The sequence below is a fragment of the Sander vitreus genome, chromosome 12 (assembly GCF_031162955.1).
Source record: "Sander vitreus isolate 19-12246 chromosome 12, sanVit1, whole genome shotgun sequence".
NCBI lineage: Eukaryota > Metazoa > Chordata > Actinopteri > Perciformes > Percidae > Sander > Sander vitreus.
This window is the reverse complement of record NC_135866.1, coordinates 7,347,377-7,367,033: the sequence shown is the minus strand read 5'-3', so window position 1 is coordinate 7,367,033 and position 19,657 is coordinate 7,347,377. Positions and strand designations below refer to the sequence as shown.

At 40.9% G+C, this 19,657-nt stretch overlaps 2 protein-coding genes across 2 annotated transcripts; both read left to right on the top strand.

Moving 5' to 3' along the window:
- The first annotated feature begins 2,971 nt into the window (after positions 1-2,971).
- On the top strand, positions 2,972-8,942 carry crsp7 (cofactor required for Sp1 transcriptional activation, subunit 7). The gene is given in 4 exon segments (XM_078263926.1): positions 2,972-3,303; positions 4,709-4,783; positions 4,873-5,249; positions 5,251-8,942. Coding segments are annotated over 4 exon segments (1,863 nt in total). The 5' UTR covers positions 2,972-3,231; the 3' UTR covers positions 6,590-8,942.
- Positions 8,943-12,244: 3,302 nt separating this feature from the next.
- On the top strand, positions 12,245-19,340 carry cnn2 (calponin 2). Its single transcript, XM_078263911.1, has 7 exons — positions 12,245-12,417; positions 15,002-15,123; positions 15,234-15,300; positions 16,396-16,533; positions 16,633-16,749; positions 17,420-17,566; positions 17,942-19,340. The coding sequence occupies exons 1-7, from the start codon at positions 12,364-12,366 to the stop codon at positions 18,242-18,244; spliced, it is 948 nt and encodes a 315-aa protein (XP_078120037.1). The 5' UTR covers positions 12,245-12,363; the 3' UTR covers positions 18,245-19,340.
- Positions 19,341-19,657: the final 317 nt, after the last annotated feature.

The following is a 19,657-nucleotide window of genomic DNA, read 5'->3' as shown; positions in this document are numbered from 1 at the left end:
CTATATTAAAGATGTAATGCGCTTCTGTTTGAACTGTACCTGATGTATCTTTCTTGTGTGAAGGCTTCTGTCTTTGTATCTTTGCATTATTATTTGTAAATGAAATGAAAATAAATATATCTGACTAAGCGACGACATGTCTTTAATCTTATTTTTGTCATTGGGTGGACTACAAAAAAGCACTATTACGTTTTTAACTAAAACGGCAGTTACGTGATGATTACAGCCCCCATAACTGGCATAACTTAGGCTTTCTCACCCACTCCACAGCTTCACGCCCAGCATTTGCCCTGCCTCTCCCACTCTGTCCACACTAACAATTTTATTGAGCTGACAATGACATTTTGCATGTGGGATGGGTATGACAAAAGTAATGGCCAAGATGACTGGTGGAACGATTTCTGTATTTTCTACACTGACTATGTAAGGTTCATGATTATGTTGTCATGTGTATGTCTCTCCCCGTTTTGCTTCCCCAATACTAATACTAATATAGACAATGACTTTTAGCTTAGGAAACAGCTGGCAGACACCGTCACCACATTTAAGAGTAAACATAAAACTCTCCTCTTCGATTAAAGCTTATAGTTAGGGAGTGAGGAGTTGCAGCGTTCAGCCAGACCGGTGGGGGAGAATGTGTGCTTGCAGACGCGGCACCCCTTCTCTTCTCTGCTTCTCTTCATAGTCGTCAGATTCATTTACCATATAATCAATAACATAATCAGAGTAGAGGGAGGCAGGCCAGTACGGCCCGATCCGGCGGGGGAGAGTTCTAGCCCGACCAGGCTCCTCTCCTTAACCTGTCTCTCTTAATTATGCTGTTATAGTTTTAGACTGCCGGGGGACTTCCTTTGATACACTGAGCTCCTCCCTCCTCTCTCTTTCCATCTGTGTGCATCCATGTCCCAGAAATGCTTGTTACTAACCTAGCTCTGGGGAGCTTATTCCCTGGAGTCCCTATGTTTTTTTTTTCGCCCAGCATGTTTCCTTGGATTAGGGTGGCACCTAAATCATGGTTGTCCTGCTGTGCCCTGCTACATCCTGCTACGCCCTGCTATGCTCTGCTGTGCCCTGCTACGTCCTGTTATGCCCTGCAGTGCCCTGCTACACCATGAACTACTACAACTACTATTTCTAGTCACTGATCCATTATCTTTACTATGACTATTATTGCCAGGGTTCGTCACACCCCCAACCAGCACCGTCAGACACCGCTTACCAAGAGCCTGGGTCTGTCCGAGGTGGACTTTTTGTCAGAATACAGCATAGAAAGCCTGCTTGGAAATATTGGATAGGATAGAACAGCACAATGTGATTCTGCTAAATAAAACATTACATTCATTATTAATTTCACTTGTTTTCATTTTTTTTTAAAACCTTACAACCAATCTGGGTCAGTGATACAGCAGCTGCTCTTTAGGAAACTGAAGGACTCCATCTACTGGTGGAATGCTGCAATATAAAGCTCACAATATCAATCATTCAAAGTAACTTCCATTTTGTGGTAAAATCATCTATATCACACTTTTATTTGAATATCTGCCTCGAGGGTGACCTTTGGTAATGTTCTAAATGTACTAGGGATGTCTGATAGCTGAGAGATTGTGCAAGCTGTGTGTGGGAATGTGTGTGTGGTTACTGATACAATAATGGGGGGGGGGAACCTTTGGCCAAAGTTGATCTAATAACTGACAATAATTCAACATATTTTAATATGATTTTCTCCTCTAGGAATAGGGAAAGTGAAACCTGTAGACCTCTAACTGAGAGATGATTGAAAATGAGTAATGTGCTCTCTTTTGTACTGTTTCTCTTGAGGTTGGCATGTGACTTATGTGTTTTCTATTTCTTTTGTCTGTGGTTCACTTTAGAGCTAAAATGATTAGTCTATTCAGCGATTAGCTGATCGACAGAAAATTAATTACCAGCCATTTTGATTGCTGAAGAATTGTTTAAGTTGTTAATCAAGGAATAATGCCATCGAACGTGATCTGGTCCCAGCTTGTAAATTGTGAGAATTTTTTCTCTACTTTTTATATCCCTGTAAATGAAATACCTTTGGGTTTTGGATTCTTGGTCAGACTAAATAAGTAATTTGAAAACATCACTTGGGCTCTGGGAGACTGTGACGGACCTTTTCAATTACATTTGCCTTTATTTATATATATATATATATTATTTTTTTATTTTTTTATTTTTTTTTTCATACATTAGACTAAGTGATAATTGAATAATTAAATAAAACCACAAATGAATTGCTATAATGAACGTTTCTTCAAATTATCCTTATATTTTAATTCATTGTTTGAAATTCGGTAACAAACGACCCATATATGATATGATAACAGATCAGGAGGACATTAACCAAGAAGTACCTGTTTCTTATGTTATAATCCCTTTTTCTGCTTTTCATGAGGATATTATTTAACCATAGTTATATTATTCTAGTTTGGTATGGTACTTGTCTTTGTTCCAATACCCCATTGTGAGTCACCTCTGAGTGTAAAGATCTGTGAATTATAATTTTCTTTTTTTTTTATTACATTCTCTGCGTCATGTGGATAATTGTGTTCAGAAATAGGCTATATCCTACAATTTATAAACGAGTTGAAGTTATTTCAATTATTTCAAAAACATAACTGTTTAATCCAATCGGTTCAGTGTCATCTAAAACTCCGAAAATCGACTCGAAAGCCATCAAAATCGGCCCAACGGCATTTTGAATTTAACATTTTTTACCCACTCCAATTTTGTCCAAATATATATATATACGATTATGCTCATTATTGCTAATTATGCTAATTTCATGCAGTTTCTTATGCTGGGGACCCATTTTGTACATTCCCAACATAAAACTTTGGGTTACTCAACACAAATAGACTAATGGATAAACCCAGGAGTGTAGGTGGACAGCAGGCATGTTTACTTGGTTACGTGCAGACGTCAAAGCGCATTCATCATATCCCAGCATGCAACAGGAGGCCGACGAGAGATCCAGCAGCTGGTAGTGAGTTGCTAGAGCGCCCAGCAGGCAGCAACCAACGGTCAACACAGCACACACATTTCCCACTCGATGAGAGAAAAACTGAACCGTCTACCTTACAGGCGACAGAAAAAGATGATGTTCGGACGCCTGTCGTGTTACCGCAGCGGCTTTTGAGTCATCATTGTCACCCGGTTTTCATTTTGGAGGATTCCTCCCTCCATCCTCCGGATCGCACCGAACAGGCAATGACAACGGTCTCAGCAACCCCGCAGCATTTGAGGGACCGGCTGCTGCAGGCCATCGACACCAACAGCAATGTGAGTGAAGCTAGCAAGCTAGGAAGCTAACGCTAGCTTGTTTACCTGCACTCTGGCAAACTCAACAAGGCAGTTCACACAACAGTTGTACATTTACTATTTAATTATTTTTTATTTTTTTTATGTGTGGTATACGATTTGGGTTGGCACCGACCTGTCGAGTAACTGCCAAAGATGGAGAGACGCTGAGCTCTTGATTTGACAGCTTGCAAGCTAGCTAACTTAGCACAAGCGCTATACCTTGGTTAGACATGGTTAGCTGGTTTATGTAGATAGCTTGCTAGCTGCTAGCCTAGCCGTAATGCTAAAGCGGGTTTAGAGTATTACATGGCTTGAGGGAATATAATACATAACGTTACATGTGCCCTGGAAATACGCATTTAACTCCGAAATGAACTGTATGTTCTACTAATTGGCCTCCTTGTAAACCGTTTCACGCCAATAAGCCCTCGTTACCGAAGTGCGAGAGGTAGCCAGCTAGCTAACTTTTAGCTTGAATAGCTACGTTTTAGGAAATAGTCGGACCCTTCCTTCTCAAGTTTGTTAAATGCTAGCAGTAGCCAAATGAGCTAACACGGGTTTGCTAAGTCTGCCGAGACTCAAAAGCTGATTGACTTCCACGACAGGATAAGAACCTCGCTCAAATTAAAGTTTAACGCTTTTTGCTTCTAATTTTTGATCCAGTGCCACACTTTTGTTAAAACGTTTACAATGAGGAAGTTTTTTGGAGTTGACACTTTGCCATTGTTACTTTTCAACGTCGATCTGAAGCGTACAGTTAAGCTAATGTTTCAGAAGCTGGCTAACTTACAAGCTAACTTTCCCCCATACTCACACACGTTGCACGATTGCCACGATTCAATAGCATTTCTAGCCATAACATTAATATAGGAGACTTGTTTAGGCATGTGAGTATCATTGTCTTCTAATGTATAGTTTACTCCCTTTTTTTAATATGCTTGCTCCAACTTATACTGTTTTTAAAGCACCTGACACTTGATTCTGTACTGTATTCTGTATCTTTCATCCATGGATGCATGTCATGTTTTATGGGGTGGACGTTATGTATTAAGTGTTTTTATTTCTTATGCATCTTCACCGTTATACTGCGATTGTCTGGTATTTTGTCATAAGCACACTAAGGGAAATTCCTAACAACTAAGTTGTATGGCAATAAATAATTGAATCTTAATGTTTATTGTTTACTCTATGCACCTACTACACCAAGGCAAAGTCTGTGCAAGTGTAAATCTGCTTGGTCATTAATCTGATTCTGATATATGTATCTTTTATATATCAGGACTGTCATTACAATTTTCATTTAATAGTGGCTACTGCTAAATATTTGCACACCGGTGCAGGCGAAGTAGCCTAATACAAAATGTTTGTTATGTCCTCGCTGCAGATAAGCAATATGGTGGCTGTATTGGAGGTAATTTCCTGTCTTGAAAAATACCCTATCACCAAAGAAGCACTTGAGGTAAGACAGTTGATTATATGTGAACTAGAACTTCATGTAGAAATTGTGTTGCTTAATTTGTTTCTAACTCTCACACATTATTTATGTAGGAAACTCGACTAGGAAAATTGATCAATGATGTAAGGAAGAAGACCAAGAATGAAGACCTTGCTAAGCGTGCTAAAAAACTCTTACGGGCCTGGCAAAAGCTGATCGAACCTGGGCCAGCTGTGGCTGCCAGTGCCCCTGGGTCTACCAATGGCAGTTCTCATCCCTGCAGAACGGATGCCTCCCCTCTTGACATTTCTGTGTCAGGGAAGGGTGTCCCTGAAGTCAAAATCCGAAACGATGTTCACAACACATACTCACCGAAAGCTGAGAAATCAAGCAGCCGCAAACGCCGAGCAGAGCACAGAGACAGTGGGGTGCACTTGCCAGAGAAAATCTCCAAGATGTCTTCGTTTGATAACTCGGTTTCGCCCACCACTCACCAATGGGATTACAGGCAGTCCTGATGCCCTGCCTGACCAGCAAGTCGTCCCGTCTCCTGACAGATCCCGGATAGAGCACCTTGATAATGATAAAATCAACAGAATTCCGGTAAATGCTGTCAAGCCTCGCCCCAGCTCCCCTGGAGTTGCCAAACTACCTAGCACTTCCTCTATGATCAAGGTTGCTGTGATGCAGCAACAGGCCAGATTGGACGAAGGAGGTGGAGGAGCGGGCTTTTATCAAGCCAAAAGTCCCCGTGGCCTCACTACCAGTCCAAGGAGCCTGAAGCAAGACACAGTGACCAAGCGCTCTTCAGCATATGCACCTAAAGGAACACCTATCCCAAGCCCTTCCTCTAGGGACTCTACCTTTTCTTTGGCCCAGCCTGTATCCTCCCCAGCTCAAGCATCTTACGCTGACAAGCTGCCACATTCTTCTCATAGGTCTTCAATGCACTGGGTCAGTTCGTCAGAAGTCCCTTCTCATTGCCCACCACAAGACGTATCCGCAACACTGGAATCCCCATCAGTCTCCCCTTCTCCCTCTCAACCCCAACACAACTCAGAACTACAAAGACCGACATCTGAGGGAGCCATGTCTGTGTCTGATGACACAGAAGGGACAACAGTTCCCAACTCGGAGCATAAAAGGAGGAAGTACAGGTCAAGAGACTACTCTGTCAACCTAGATGGCCAGAAAATAGAGGACACGACTAAACCTGTACGGTTAAAAGAACGCAGATTAACATTTGACCCCGTCACAGGTCAGATTAAACACCTGGTACATAAAGAACCTTCTCAAACAGAGGAAGCCCCCACTCCTGACCCTGCTGAGTCTAGGCAGAGAACTGAAAGCACTGTACAACAGCCCGCTGTCCCTACCCCAGTCCCAGTCCCAGCCCTGGCCCCAGCCCCGGCCCCAGCCCCAGGTCCCAGCCCTAACCCTTTCTGTCAAACAAACTGGAAAGAGCTGTCCAGAAATGAAATCATCCAGTCCTACTTGAACCTTCAGAGTAATGTGCTCACCTCCTCTGGTGTCCAGGCCCCTAGTGCACACTTCTTCATGTCAGAGTATCTGAAAAGAGAAGAACAGGAGATCAAGGACTCACGGAAGAGACATGTTCTGCAGAAGGACAGCTCAGTAGGGGATTTACCGGGCTTGAGCCGGGAGGTGACAGACGGGGACCTGGACAGGGTACACACACAGCACTGGCCGGGTGTCAACGGTTGTTATGACACAGAGGGCACCTGGTATGATTGGACAGAGTGCATATCATTGGACCCTCATGGGGATGAAAGCAAATTGAACATCCTGCCATATATTTGCCTAGACTGAGGGGTTTGGGAAGGTTGCTGTTCCTTTTCCACTCCTTTCTTCGTCTCCCCACAGAGACAAGATACTTTGTGATTTTGTTTGTCCACTGTGAGTTCGGCAAAAGCCAGGACTGCTAAACTCCCCCTCCCCCCCCCCGCCTCCTACTCTTTCTGTGTTATTCTAATAAGATGTTGGTAAGAGTAAAGATTAAAAGAATAGTTGAGTTTGTAATACCAAGGGCTGTTTCTGTTTTATTTTTCAAACTGAAAGCCACAGGAATGATGAGGCCCTAGTTGCAGAATGCTGCTACTAACCCTGAAGGCTTAGAAGTAGAGGACAGACTTATCCCAGACGACCAGAAATGGCGTTATGTCAATTTATGATGTTCTGAATTGTACCTCTATTTCAGGCTCACTGGGATGATACCGTTTTCTTTTCTTACCTTCTAGTTTCTAATGAGGAATTCCAATCTAGGGTTACATTTGAGGGAAGACTGGGGTTTAGCTGTCCTGTCCAGGCCGCCATGTTGGTGCCCAGAAAGGTGTTGATAAATCTAGCACAGGTAGAGCCGAACATGTCCAGATTAAGAAATACTGGGTCGTATTAGGCCATTACAAGAAGCTTTATGTGAGATATAAAAGAGTAAATTATAAATTTCTTATCATGTATACATGTATTTATTTTGACCAGTTCATTTATGGGACGTTCTGAGACAGTTTTTTTTCTGTTTTGTTTTTTTTTCCCCCCTGTTTACATCACAATACTGTCAGCCTAATCTCCAATATTGAAGGCGCGTACAAGTGTTTTTGCATGGTCTTTCTTTAAGACTGGCCAATGCATTTGGTCATTGACATTCCATACTCCATCTCATCACACAGCTCCTTTATGCCCAATCCCAACGCAACTCTCAAGAATTTTTTTTTTTTCTTCAGAAAAATCATTTGGTTTAAAAAATAAAAATAAAAAAAAATGGTTTCATCAAAAATAGTGTGGTGCTAATTTAAAGTTAATTCACCTAAAGTTAAAAAATTAAAAGTTAAAAAATGTTTGCGTCTCACACTGATTCTCTCCCAAGCGTAAAATATTAAAGAATGTCAAATCGGACGGTGCTGATCAATAATTGCACTTTTAGAGACAAAAACAATGAAATGTTTGAATACTGGGACTCGCTTTGTTTCCTATTCCTTTAGATAATGTTGGCCTTCTGGAATTCCATCACAATGTTTTTCGGAGTTAAACCGCCTTAACGACGAATGTACAGGATTGAGACCTCTAATGCACTTGTTCATAAATTTACATCTTGTTGGTCATTTTATCACTGACTTAATTCAAATGTGAATAGTGACTGATGCTCCCACAATCTGTGCCCACAGTTTATTCAGAGTTTAAGACGCATTCAATGTTTTTGCAGCTGCTTTTGAGAGTTTAGAAAGTATTTAGTTTGAGGAGCATTTCTTTTGCTTCCATTTTTCAATACAGCAAAGGGAGAGCGAGAGAGAAAGCTGTGTGCATCAGATAGTTTTGGCATTTTCCATGTGACATCTAATACTTAAAATGTATTTCCCTTTTATACTCACAAATCACTACCACTCTTTCTCCCAACTTAAATTGAGATTGGCTTCTGCGCAGCCTCTTTCCATTCGTTCTTTCAGTCACTCATCCCTACCAATGTGCCTTGGTAAAATGGTTAATCTGGATTTGCTTCAGAATAAAAAAAAAAAAACACGCCTGTCCGTGGAGCTGGGTGTTATGTACGAGAATTGCAAATCCCATGATCAATATGACGCTGGTATATGCACCGTTTCTGTTGCTTTTTGTACACTGATCTAGAGAGACTGAAGCTGCAGACAATGAGTAACTGCACAACGCAGCTGGCAATAAAGGAAAAATGCTAAACTGGTTGATAAGAATCTGTTTTCTGGAGTTTTGACTGGGGGGGGGGGGGCTCTTTATTTGTTCAGTGTTTAACATCTCTCAATTGTTTGAAAAATAAAAATGATCTAAATCTTCAGCTCCGTCAACTGACTCGTGGGTCTTTTACGGTGCCGTTGTGTTCAACATCCTTGAATATTTTTTGCCCTGTTGAAGTTAAATGGTCAGTTGGGAGTGCTGTATACTTCTGCCTTTTGTTTTGCGATTCACTGTCGGAAGTTGCATTATGCTGTAATTTGTTGTACTTGCGCAGTTCGTCCATGTGGGGGTGCACATTGTCAATTTGTCTTCTTTTGTCTGCATCAGTGTGGGCTGATTGGTTTCAGTTCACTGGGAATTAATTGGTCAGATTTGTTTTGATTTCAAGGCCAACAAAGAATATATGGCCCCCTATTTTCTTTTCTTTTTTTTCTTTTTTTAAATAAAATAATCATACTCAAGATTTAGTTTGTTCTCCATCAGTGGAAGCCTGGAATTGACAACACTAACAGTAAAGAAATAGCCGTGTGTGTGTGTGTGCGCAAAAGTAAAATTTTTATGGGTCCCTTGTTTGATATACTCAGGGGAATCATAACTACGACACTCCGTGCTGACGTAATCTCATCACAGATATCAGGATGACTAACTGCCCCCCCTCGGGTGTGTTCTCTCAGACTCTGAGTCAGTCCTCTGCACACCTGTATGATGTAATCCCCTGCCACATGCACCCTCTGAAATCCAGATGTATTTATGACCAGATATGGAGGAGAGACACCTGGGCTTACGTCACTAATAGTTTCCAACATTTGACATCCTTGTGTCATCAGAATCTGTTGAGACAGGCACCACCTACGTCACGCTGAAGATGTGCATGTCCATGAAATCAAAATGATGTCATTGGTTATTAGAGCTTATTTTGTATTAATGTGCTGATTTTCTCGCTAACTCGATTTAATTGTTTTGTCTATAAGATGTCCTCTTGCTTGATTTTTTTTTTTTCAACCGAACAATACAAAATCCAAATGTACTATCACATATGATGAAGAAAAGCAGCAAAAGCTCATGTTTGAGAAGCTACAACCAGCAAATGTTTGACTTCTTTGCTTGGAAAAATGCCTGAAAAGATTGATTGTCCAAATAATTGTTGAAACATTTTCTGTCAATCAATTAATCAACTAATCATTTCAGCTCTAGTTATATGCAACACACTTCTGCTGGCAGATTGACCACAAAAAATGCTTTTCATCATTTGTGTGTATATACACAGTGGGGAAAACAAGTATTTGATACACTGCCAATTTTGCAGGTTTTCCTACTTACAAAGCATGTAGAAGTCTATCATTTTTATCATAGGTACACTTCAACTGTGAGAGACGGAATCTAAAACAAAAATCCAGAAAATCACATTGTATGATTTTTAAATAATTCATTTGCATTTTATTGCGTGACTTAAGTATTTGATCACCTACCAGCCAGTAAGAATTCCGGCTCTCACAGACCTGTTAGTTTTTCTTTAAGAAGCCTTCCTGTTCTCCACTCATTACCTGTATTAACTGCACCTGTTTGAACTTGTCACCTGTATAAAAGACACCTGTCCACACACTCAATCAAACAGACTCCAACCTCTCCACAATGGCCAAGACCAGAGAGTTGTGTAAGGACATCAGGGATAAAATTGTAGACCTGCACAAGGCTGGGATGGGCTACAGGACAATAGGCAAGCAGCTTGGTGAGAAGGCAACAACTGTTGGCGCAATTATTAGAAAATGGAAGAAGTTCAAGATGACGGTCAATCTCCCTTCAGTCTGGGGCTCCATGCAAGATCTCACCTCGTGGGGCATCAATGATCATGAGGATCAGCCCAGAACTACACGGCAGGACCTGGTCAATGACCTGAAGAGAGCTGGGACCACAGTCTCAAAGAAAACCATTAGTAACACACTACGCCGTCATGGATTAAAATCCTGCAGCGCACGCAAGGTCCCCCTGCTCAAGCCAGCGCATGTCCAGGCCCATCTGAAGTTTGGCAATGACCATCTGGATGATCCAGAGGAGGAATGGGAGAAGGTCATGTGGTCTGATGAGACAAAAATGGAGCTTATATATATATATATATATATATGTATATATATATATATATATATATATATATATATATATATATATATGTGTGTGTGTGTGTGTGTATATTACAGACACCCTTTCAGTGTTTAATCTATATTTGTTTTCAGTATGAAACCTCTCCGTCATAAACTCCTTAAACTCAAACATGCTTTTGCTCCTGATGACACCCAACTTCACGTCCAACACAAATTAATTCAGGTGTTGCTGGAAAAGTAAATGCACCACGGAACCAGACTAGCTGAAACAAATGTCAATTTTTAAGGTAAATAGCTGAATTGTTGGCCAATTTCATTTTCCTGACTGGCCAATTATAGTCAATAGCTCTATCTTTACAAATAGCCCTATTGTCCATAACTAGATTATGTCTGGTCTGGGGAAACAACAGGGTGTGTGTCCCAGTGAGGAGGTCACTGGGACAGTTCTTCCTTTTAGAAAATATATGTTGGTGTAACTCTTTCTTTACTATATGATTAATATGTTTTCTCCAGATGTTCACGTTCGGAGGAACGATAAATAATACACTGTAATGTAGCAAGATGTTTACTTTCATTAATATGTAAAGAAGGAAGCAATCCTGTTGAGATCAGACATTTGCCGTTTCTGGCGTGTGAAGGGAAGCTGCATCTGTTATCTAACACCCCATAGCCCCGACATTACGTCACCTCAGTAGCTAATAGTGCTTAGTTTAGTTCCTCAAAACTTTTTTTCTTTCTTTTCGACGCTGACTCAAAAGAGTGCGACAGTTTTTGGTAGCTGCGAGTCTGGTTACGGTATGCAGGGTGGGAACGGTGGATCACTCCCACCATTCAGGAATTTGGGAAGTTTCCTTCCATATAAGGAGTTTTTGATGTCAATCGCGATCTAAAGAAGAGAAGGAGAAAGGTGGAGTCTATCGATTAACGAAGCGTATAACCAAAGAGTATACAGGAGAAGCAAGAGAAGTCCTATCGGCGTACCACCGTGATTTCTGAAACTGTTCTCTACAATGTTTATACTGGGGAGGAATGGGTAGTTTTTGTTTTGAGTGTAGGCTTATAAACCCTGTAATATATATGGTATTAGGCCTACTCTATGCGCTACTTGCATAAATTCATTGAACAAGTGATACAACTTTCTATAATGCAGCTGGTGTGTGTTGCACTTGATTAGCCTAATTTAAAACAAATATAATGGAATAGACATTCACATAGCCTATGCATTTTATTTTCCAACATAAAGGTCTAACTACTGTTTCCAAGCCTTCTCTAACAACCCTGCCAGGATTAAAAATATGAGGGCGAGAAATAGCTAAATCCTTTTTTTCTAGTTGTCATTTTGTTGGACAAAAAATAGTCTAATATAAACACATTGTGTTTTAAATACTGAAAATGTGTTCCCATGGTATGCTATGTCATCAAATAATTAACTTCTGACGTAATATCAATCAGGGGTGTTTCTTTAAGAGTTTGTTCCATTCAATACCACTGATAGATTGCCTCGCTGTAAAGAGACGTCCGGTCTCCACTATGTTTTCGCGCCCTTGTATTGCTCCGTTCAGTGACACATCAGCAGTGAACTATCTCGATTCTTGAATTGACGCTCTTTGGTAGAAACTGTGGGCTCGCTCTAATTGGCGGCCGTAAAAGAGAAAGGAAGTATTTAGTTCACTCCGAGGTTTCATTGGAAGAGAAAGTCGAAGATTGTTTAGCTAGATCAGTGTTTATTCTCAAGTAGCTGTCTTTTTTTTTTGACCCAAACAGAAAAACCTCAACTCTTTGACAATGGCTTTTACCAAGGGTCCTTCCTACGGGTTATCAGCGGAAGTCAAAAACAAGGTAGGTGTTAATAGTTGTTTTTTTTATCATATAAAGTTTTTTTTAACTTTTCTTCCCATCATCCACTCATTGTGCTTTTCTCGGACCGCGAGCATCGGAGGCACCTGGCCTCCATTTTGATATGCGTGCTCAGGTCAGGTAACGTTATTCAGAGGTCGGTTGGTACATGCGTGTCTACAGAGATTTAAACGTGTTTATCGAAAGATGAGCGGAATTTAGAATGTTCACAAAACTTTCGTTGAGTGTGAACTTTTTAAAGTGTATATTAATCTTTTGAGTTTTAGCTTACATCTCAAATTTAAACAGAATAAGTATTTTAGACAAAGTTTAAAAAAAAAAAAAACACACACAACAGACTATGGGCGTTGTCCCTCTGGCAAAGAAGCGTCGTTGTGGCAAAACTGTTATCCCCGTTTTCCAGCATTTTCTATTCCCCGTGCAGCTTCCGGCGTTGTGACCCGCATTAGTAGATAATGTAATTAGTCCCGGGATTGGATGTCATCCATTATTCCCCTTCCCTGTGTCTTTTTTTTTTCTTTATTTTTTTTAAATTTTTTTTTAATTGCTTCTTCAAACGGCAAGAATAGTTTCCTACCGTTACTTCCCCCCTTGTGGTAAGGTGTCGTTCCGCTTCTCGTGATAGGCTACAACTTTTCTTCGCTCAAATCATGTCAGATCAGAAAGATTTTTGTTTTCTTCTTAGTTTTCACTCTGCAGAGTAAGTCCTTGTGTACACCGAAGGCAAATAAACAAAACGGTCTCTAAAATGACCCACTTAGTGGTAATGTATAACTTGTTGAGTGCGGCCTTGATGAGGGAAAGCACCTTGTTTATTTGGACCTCTGCACACCCGGATCCACTTAAAATACCGTAGCTGATGCTGGAGATTACTTTTCTGGCCGTGTGTATCACACTGAGCTGTAACGGAACGACCGTGGAAACTTAACCTTGTAATTGTGTTGTTACTGTGTAATACTGTTAATTCCTCTTATTACTAGTGACACCACAAGGTGACTGACTTTTTTTTTTAAATTTTTTTTTTAAATCTTGGCCATCATTTTCTTGCCTGCATGGTTCCCCTTTGTTACTTAAAGGGCGGGGGGGGATAGTATGAGTTGCATATGGACAAAGGTTTTGCTCACTCAGCTCTCCGGGGTCCGGCACACACCTACCATTGAACTCACCTTTTTTAGCTGATTTTTATTCTATGTATCTGCATTCCTTGGCTGTGCCCTTGTATGGAAGAGAAAGAGTCAAGTCTCCTCCTCAAATCTCTACAGAACAACATGGGCTGGACATAAAGAAAACACATGGATTTCCTCTGTCTGTTACCACTGATGTCCTTGAAGGGGAGGGGGGGTAAAGAGATGCTGACTTGAGTGATGTTTCCTGTCAGCGTGACGTAGCCTCCTCCGTGAAATGTGAGGCATTTAAAGGATTTGCACTCCTCCTAGCCCCCCCCCCCAGAGATCTAGAAAACCATGAACTCAAAGTTGACCAGCTGCAATAAGCAATGGTCTATATTCATTCATTGGATCAACACAGAGTTGTGCTCCCTCTCTCTGCTTTAGCAGCTCTTTTCATCCAACCAGTGTGGGGTAAATTCCTTGCGTTCAGCTTGTCTCTATAAATTACATTTGTAGGATTCTTTGTGGGCAATTAAAATGGCTAGTGTGTTTTTTTTGTTGTTTTTTTTTGTTTCTTTTTTTTTTAATATGGGGATAACTGAATGAAGGAAATGTAATTAGAGGACAGGCATTCCTTAAGAGTACAACCAGCTGTGAGCCAAGTGCGGCCAGCTTCTATGTAAATGGTAGGTTAAACTCTGCGGTTCAGCTTCTCGTTGCCCTCGGGGCGGAGAGAGATTGGTAGCTGCTCGTGGGTTTGCACGAAGCTCGGTGAACACCTTGCCCTTTACTAGAAGGGAAGACATCTATACCTGTTTTCAGTCGTCACTCATTTTCCCCCAGTTTGTCACACGACAAACGACTTGTTCATAATCATAATGCTCTTCCTGAATGGCCTCTTCGAAAGCCACCATAACGTGTTTCTCACACTTATGTCATCGGTCAAAAAACTAATCTTGTAAACCAAAGTAACACCTCAATGTGACACCCTTACAAGAAAGTCAATCTTTGTGCCATGTTAAGGCCCTTAAATCTGCCCCCCACCATTCCACTTTCAGCCACTGCCTTCCTGTGTTTTCAGGGGAGAATTTAGCAGTTTACCAAACAGGACGTGTGTGTGTGCTTAACAAGACAAAACCCCCTCTGTAGACGTAGCCTACTACACTGAGGTGTGTGTGTGTGTGTGTGTGTGTGTGTGTGTGTGTGTGTGTGTGTGTGTGTGTGTGTGTGTGTGTGTGTGTGTGTGTGTGTGTGTGTGTGTGTGTGTGTGTGTGTGTGTGTGTGTGTGTGTGTGTGTGTGTGTGTGTGTGTGTGTGTGTGTGTGTGTGTGTGTGTGTGTGTGTGTGTCTTGGTAACAAAGAAGAAGTCTGTGATGAATGCATTTACTGTTTAAAAATGAAATCACCTAGTGGCTGCTAACCGAACACATGTGACCTTTAACCTCTCTGCCCAACCAGATCGCACTAAAGTACGACAACCAGAAAGAGGAGGAGCTGAGGGTCTGGATCGAAGACACCACCGGTGCTTCTATCGGCCCCGACTTCCAAAAAGGCCTGAAGAGTGGAGTCATTCTGTGCGAGTAAGCGGAGATCAAATCTTGTCTGGTACACTACGAAGGCTTTGATCATCCGTTTTACGATGTACAGTGGTTGGGGAAAACTGAAAGTATTTGCCTCTTTTCTCTCACAGCCTTATCAACAAACTTGCCCCAGGCTCTGTGAAAAAGGTCAACCAGTCAGCGCTGAACTGGCATCAGGTGAGTTAGTTGATGAAACATGCTTTTAACCAATTGAGGGGGGTGCAAAACTAGTGTCTTTTGGCAGCACCAGTTCATTTACATTTATTTATAAACAGATTTATTTATCAGAGACAATGTACACTAATAATACATACAAGTAAATGTGCCAGAATTAGAGCTTACCCTAAAAAGAGAAAGGGATTTAGCTATAAATAATACATACAGATGTGGCCCTATACAATAAAAGTTGACTATACTAATTAGCAATGATGTTTCATGCAGTTAGAGACTTGCTTTTGTACATAGTTAGAGATGGTTAGAGTAGGTTTGGGTACCGAAACCCTTCCTACGCAACCGGTAGGAATCGGACCAGATTATAACGCAAATTTCTGTTCCTCATTTCGGTTCTACTTAATGCGTCGACTGAAATATTTTCCCTCTGTCGCTCCGACACGAATGTAAAAATATCACACTTTCTCTGTAGTCTACCGTTAGCTAGCTATCGTAAATGTAGGCTACTTTTAAAATGCCATATTTTCCTCTCTGGGCTCACCAAAACGGACGTAAAAGCATATTAACCATTCACTGCACGTGATCGCTAGGAAACATATTACACTTTTTTCAGTTTTTCAAGAATCGGTTTAGGAATCGTTTTAAAAGTACCGGTTCGGAATCGTAAAGATCAAAACGATACCCAACCCTAGGTTAGAGACTTGCTTTTGTACATAGTTGGATACTTTATACTACATAAAAAAAAAAAAAACGCTCTCTGTGGTGTCATATTGTGCTTTGAGTGTTTTCTACCAGTTAGGATGTCAGTGCACTGAATCATGCTAGGTCATGTTGATAGGCAGTGACAGCTTCTTTTGCTTTTACAGCCACAGCTTAGAGGCATTTCTGAAACTGGTTCCTTTACCGAGTTACAGCCAGTCACAGTAAACAAATCCACTCCCTTATTTGAGACTGGCTGACAAAGTGCTTTCACAGTGACAGGACTGCTCCTTGTTTAAAAGGAAATTAAGATGATATGCAAACAGAGAACTAATCACACCTCTGGCATTCTAAATCGTGCACACATTGTTGTTGACCTTGTATAAATTGGTATGGTTTTAGCTGGAGAACCTGACGAACTTCATCAAAGCCACCACAGCGTATGGCCTGAAGCCTCATGATCTCTTCGAGGCCAACGACCTGTTTGAGAACGGCAACATGACGCAGGTCCAGACAACGCTGCTCGCACTCGCTAGCATGGTGAGTCTTTAAAATCTGACACCAAGTGGCGGGAGTAATGTTAAATTATTATGGTGAGTGATTAGATTTGAGAGTGTCCCACCATGTCTTCTCTCTCAGGCCAAAACCAAGGGCTGCCAGCCACGGGTGGACATTGGGGTGAAGTACGCTGACAAGCAGGAGAGGATGTTTGATGATGAGAAGATGAAGGCTGGACAGTGCGTCATTGGCCTACAGGTATAGTTTTTTTTTTGGGACATTCCTGGGTGAGCTGCCTGCAGGGTTTAAAATGTGAAGAGTCAGCAGCAGTTACTTTCAGACCTATAATTCTAATTCTAACTGTGATCACACCAGCAAAAAAACTGAACTCTGCATCCACTCACTCCAGCTATGTGCACACAGCCAAACATCTCCATACCTATCACATTCTACATTTAGACTACTTATTTATTTGTAGTTTCAAAGGGAAAAACCATAACATAACTGTGAATTATTACTCCATAAAATCAGTTGCAGCTTATTAATTTGATATTTTTTGGCTGCATCTGACAGAGGTGAGGCACTTCACCTGCTTGGAAAGCTGAGCACAATACTGCATGTGTCGAACCCAGACTTTGTCATGATGTCACGTCAAGCTTGGCATACTTCAGTATTAATGCTGCTCATTGTTCTCACGGCCTCTGAGGCTTGTATTTTTGTTGTTTCCGTTGCCAAGATATGTCAGGTAAATATGAGGGCTACCAACACAATGAGAAAAACTTGCAATACGACTTACTGTCTTCATTTCAGTATAGGGTAGTCATTTCTGAACTTAGTTTGACTGAAAGTATGTTTGCCTAGTGTCATGATTCACTCACTTAGTGTTTAGAAAGTCTCACTACCATGTATTGTGGCTCTCGGTCTTTAGATGGGGACCAACAAGTGCGCCAGTCAGAGTGGTATGAACGCATATGGCACCAGGAGGCACTTATATGACCCCAAAGTTCAAATCCAGCCCCCAATGGACAACACAACCATCAGCCTGCAAATGGGAACCAACAAGGGAGCGAGCCAGGTAATGCAACACATAAGTCAACTTCTCATGAAATCATAAATAAGACTCGAGTGGAAATGAGCCTCGGGCCTCACTGTCCTTCCACTGCTGTAAACTGTTTAGTCTTGTAGAAAGATGCAAACTCCTGGATTGTCTTGAGCAAGGCCAGACTGTCACTTGATCGGTTTGGCCTATCATGTTGGCTCAGTGAAATCAGCACTTTGTTTAGAGCATAGACTGTATAGAAAGATGGGACAACGCAGCTCCTCTTCCTACCACTGTACACAATTCAAGCCAAAGCCCCTGGTTTAATGCCTTTACTAGGAAGAATTAAATGTTATAGCACCACAAAATGTTTTTCTTATTTATTTATTTTGTCTCCTGTCTCTACTACAGGCTGGGATGACGGCTCCAGGGACAAGGCGTGCCATTTACGACCAGAAGCTGGGCACAGACAAGTGTGACAACAGCACCATGTCCCTACAGATGGGCTACAGCCAAGGAGCCACCCAGAAAGGCCAGAACTTTGGCCTGGGACGGCAGATCTATGACGCCAAGTACTGTCCTAAAGCTGGAGAGGTTGCCGATGATCAAAATGGGGCAGGCATCGCCCGTGACTTCCCAGATTTCCACGACGAGGGTTACCAAGGTTACCAGGAAGAAGAGCAGGTGTACCAAGACGATGGGACAGATTACTAGAAGGAAGGACGGAGCTGAGGAAGGGAAAGAGAGATTGTTTAAAGGAGGCATGTTCTGCAGAAAGCTGAAACTCCTTAAGGGCTTATTTTTATATCCACAGGATGTTGCACCTTTTTGTTTTGGTCATATCTATTTTTTTTTTTATTTTTTTTTTTACTATTGTATGAAATTGTTTTCTTAGCCCTGTTTGTGCGAAACCAATGTTAGACATATCATGATGAACTGCATTCCTGTGATTTTTGTATTTAAAGTGACCATAAAGCCTATCTATTTGGCTTAGCTAGTTTTTTTTTTGTTGTTTGTTTTTTTCATTCCAAGGATTTTCTTTTAATGTGCCAAAGCCCTACTATTCTTTCTTTTGTCAGTGTTTTTTTTTTTTTTTTTTTTTAACTCACTCGTTCGTAAAGGGAGGTTCCTATTTTTTGTAAGGGCAACATGAAACTAAAAGTAAAAGTTACTAAAAAAAATCTTATCTGTAATTGCTGAATCATCTGTATAAACAATGTAATTCCTGTGAATGAGAATGTACATTTGGTGGTTACTTCAGTATCATCCCCTCAGTATTGGTCAGTAACGGACAATAGTAACGTTTTTGGTTGTTCGGACAGATGACAATTTTAGAACAAACTAGTCTTACCTTTTCATATTCTGTCATTTCTCATTCATTTCACTTTCTTTTTTTTCTTTTTTTAAGAGAAAATATTTCCTTTGTTTGCATAACCAGTCCAATTAGAGTTAAGCTTGTTTTCTTTGGAGTAAAGATGGTGGGGTAGTGGATCCAATAACACAAGTTAAGTTTTTAACATTCCAAGCAAGAATACTGGACTCCTGTTATTGTCAGTGTGTAAGTGAATCAGTTTTAAATATTGATTGATATGCAAACCAATCATGCAATTATATTTGATCAATCCAAGATTATTATTTATGCATATTTGTGATTTGAATGGGTGTTTTTTGTACCTTGACTGAATAACATTTGGTATTGACTATACTTTTTCTTGTGGTATAATCTTTTATGCCAGTGGAATATTATTATTTTTTTTTATTGAGAACTATGTTTGTGTGAATACGGTGTAATAAAGATGTGTATTCCTTATCGGGATTTATTTAATGTTTCTGCAGCAGTCGATCATTGTTTAGCTCTCGGTTATTAAAGGTCATGCACAAACATCAGTTGGTATTGGCTTAGTGCAGTCCACAAGTTGCACTATTACAACATTACTGCACACTTCTGTATAATACTTCCTTACGAAAAACACGGTATATTTTTAAAGGATTGGTTAAGGGGGGGGGGGGACTTCTTGTGGTATTTAGCCATACACAGTTTGGGTTTAAATTGTCCAGGTTTTGCGATATGTATCTCTGAGATTAGATATCTCAAAACCTGGGTAAATAAAACAAAGCATTTAAAGG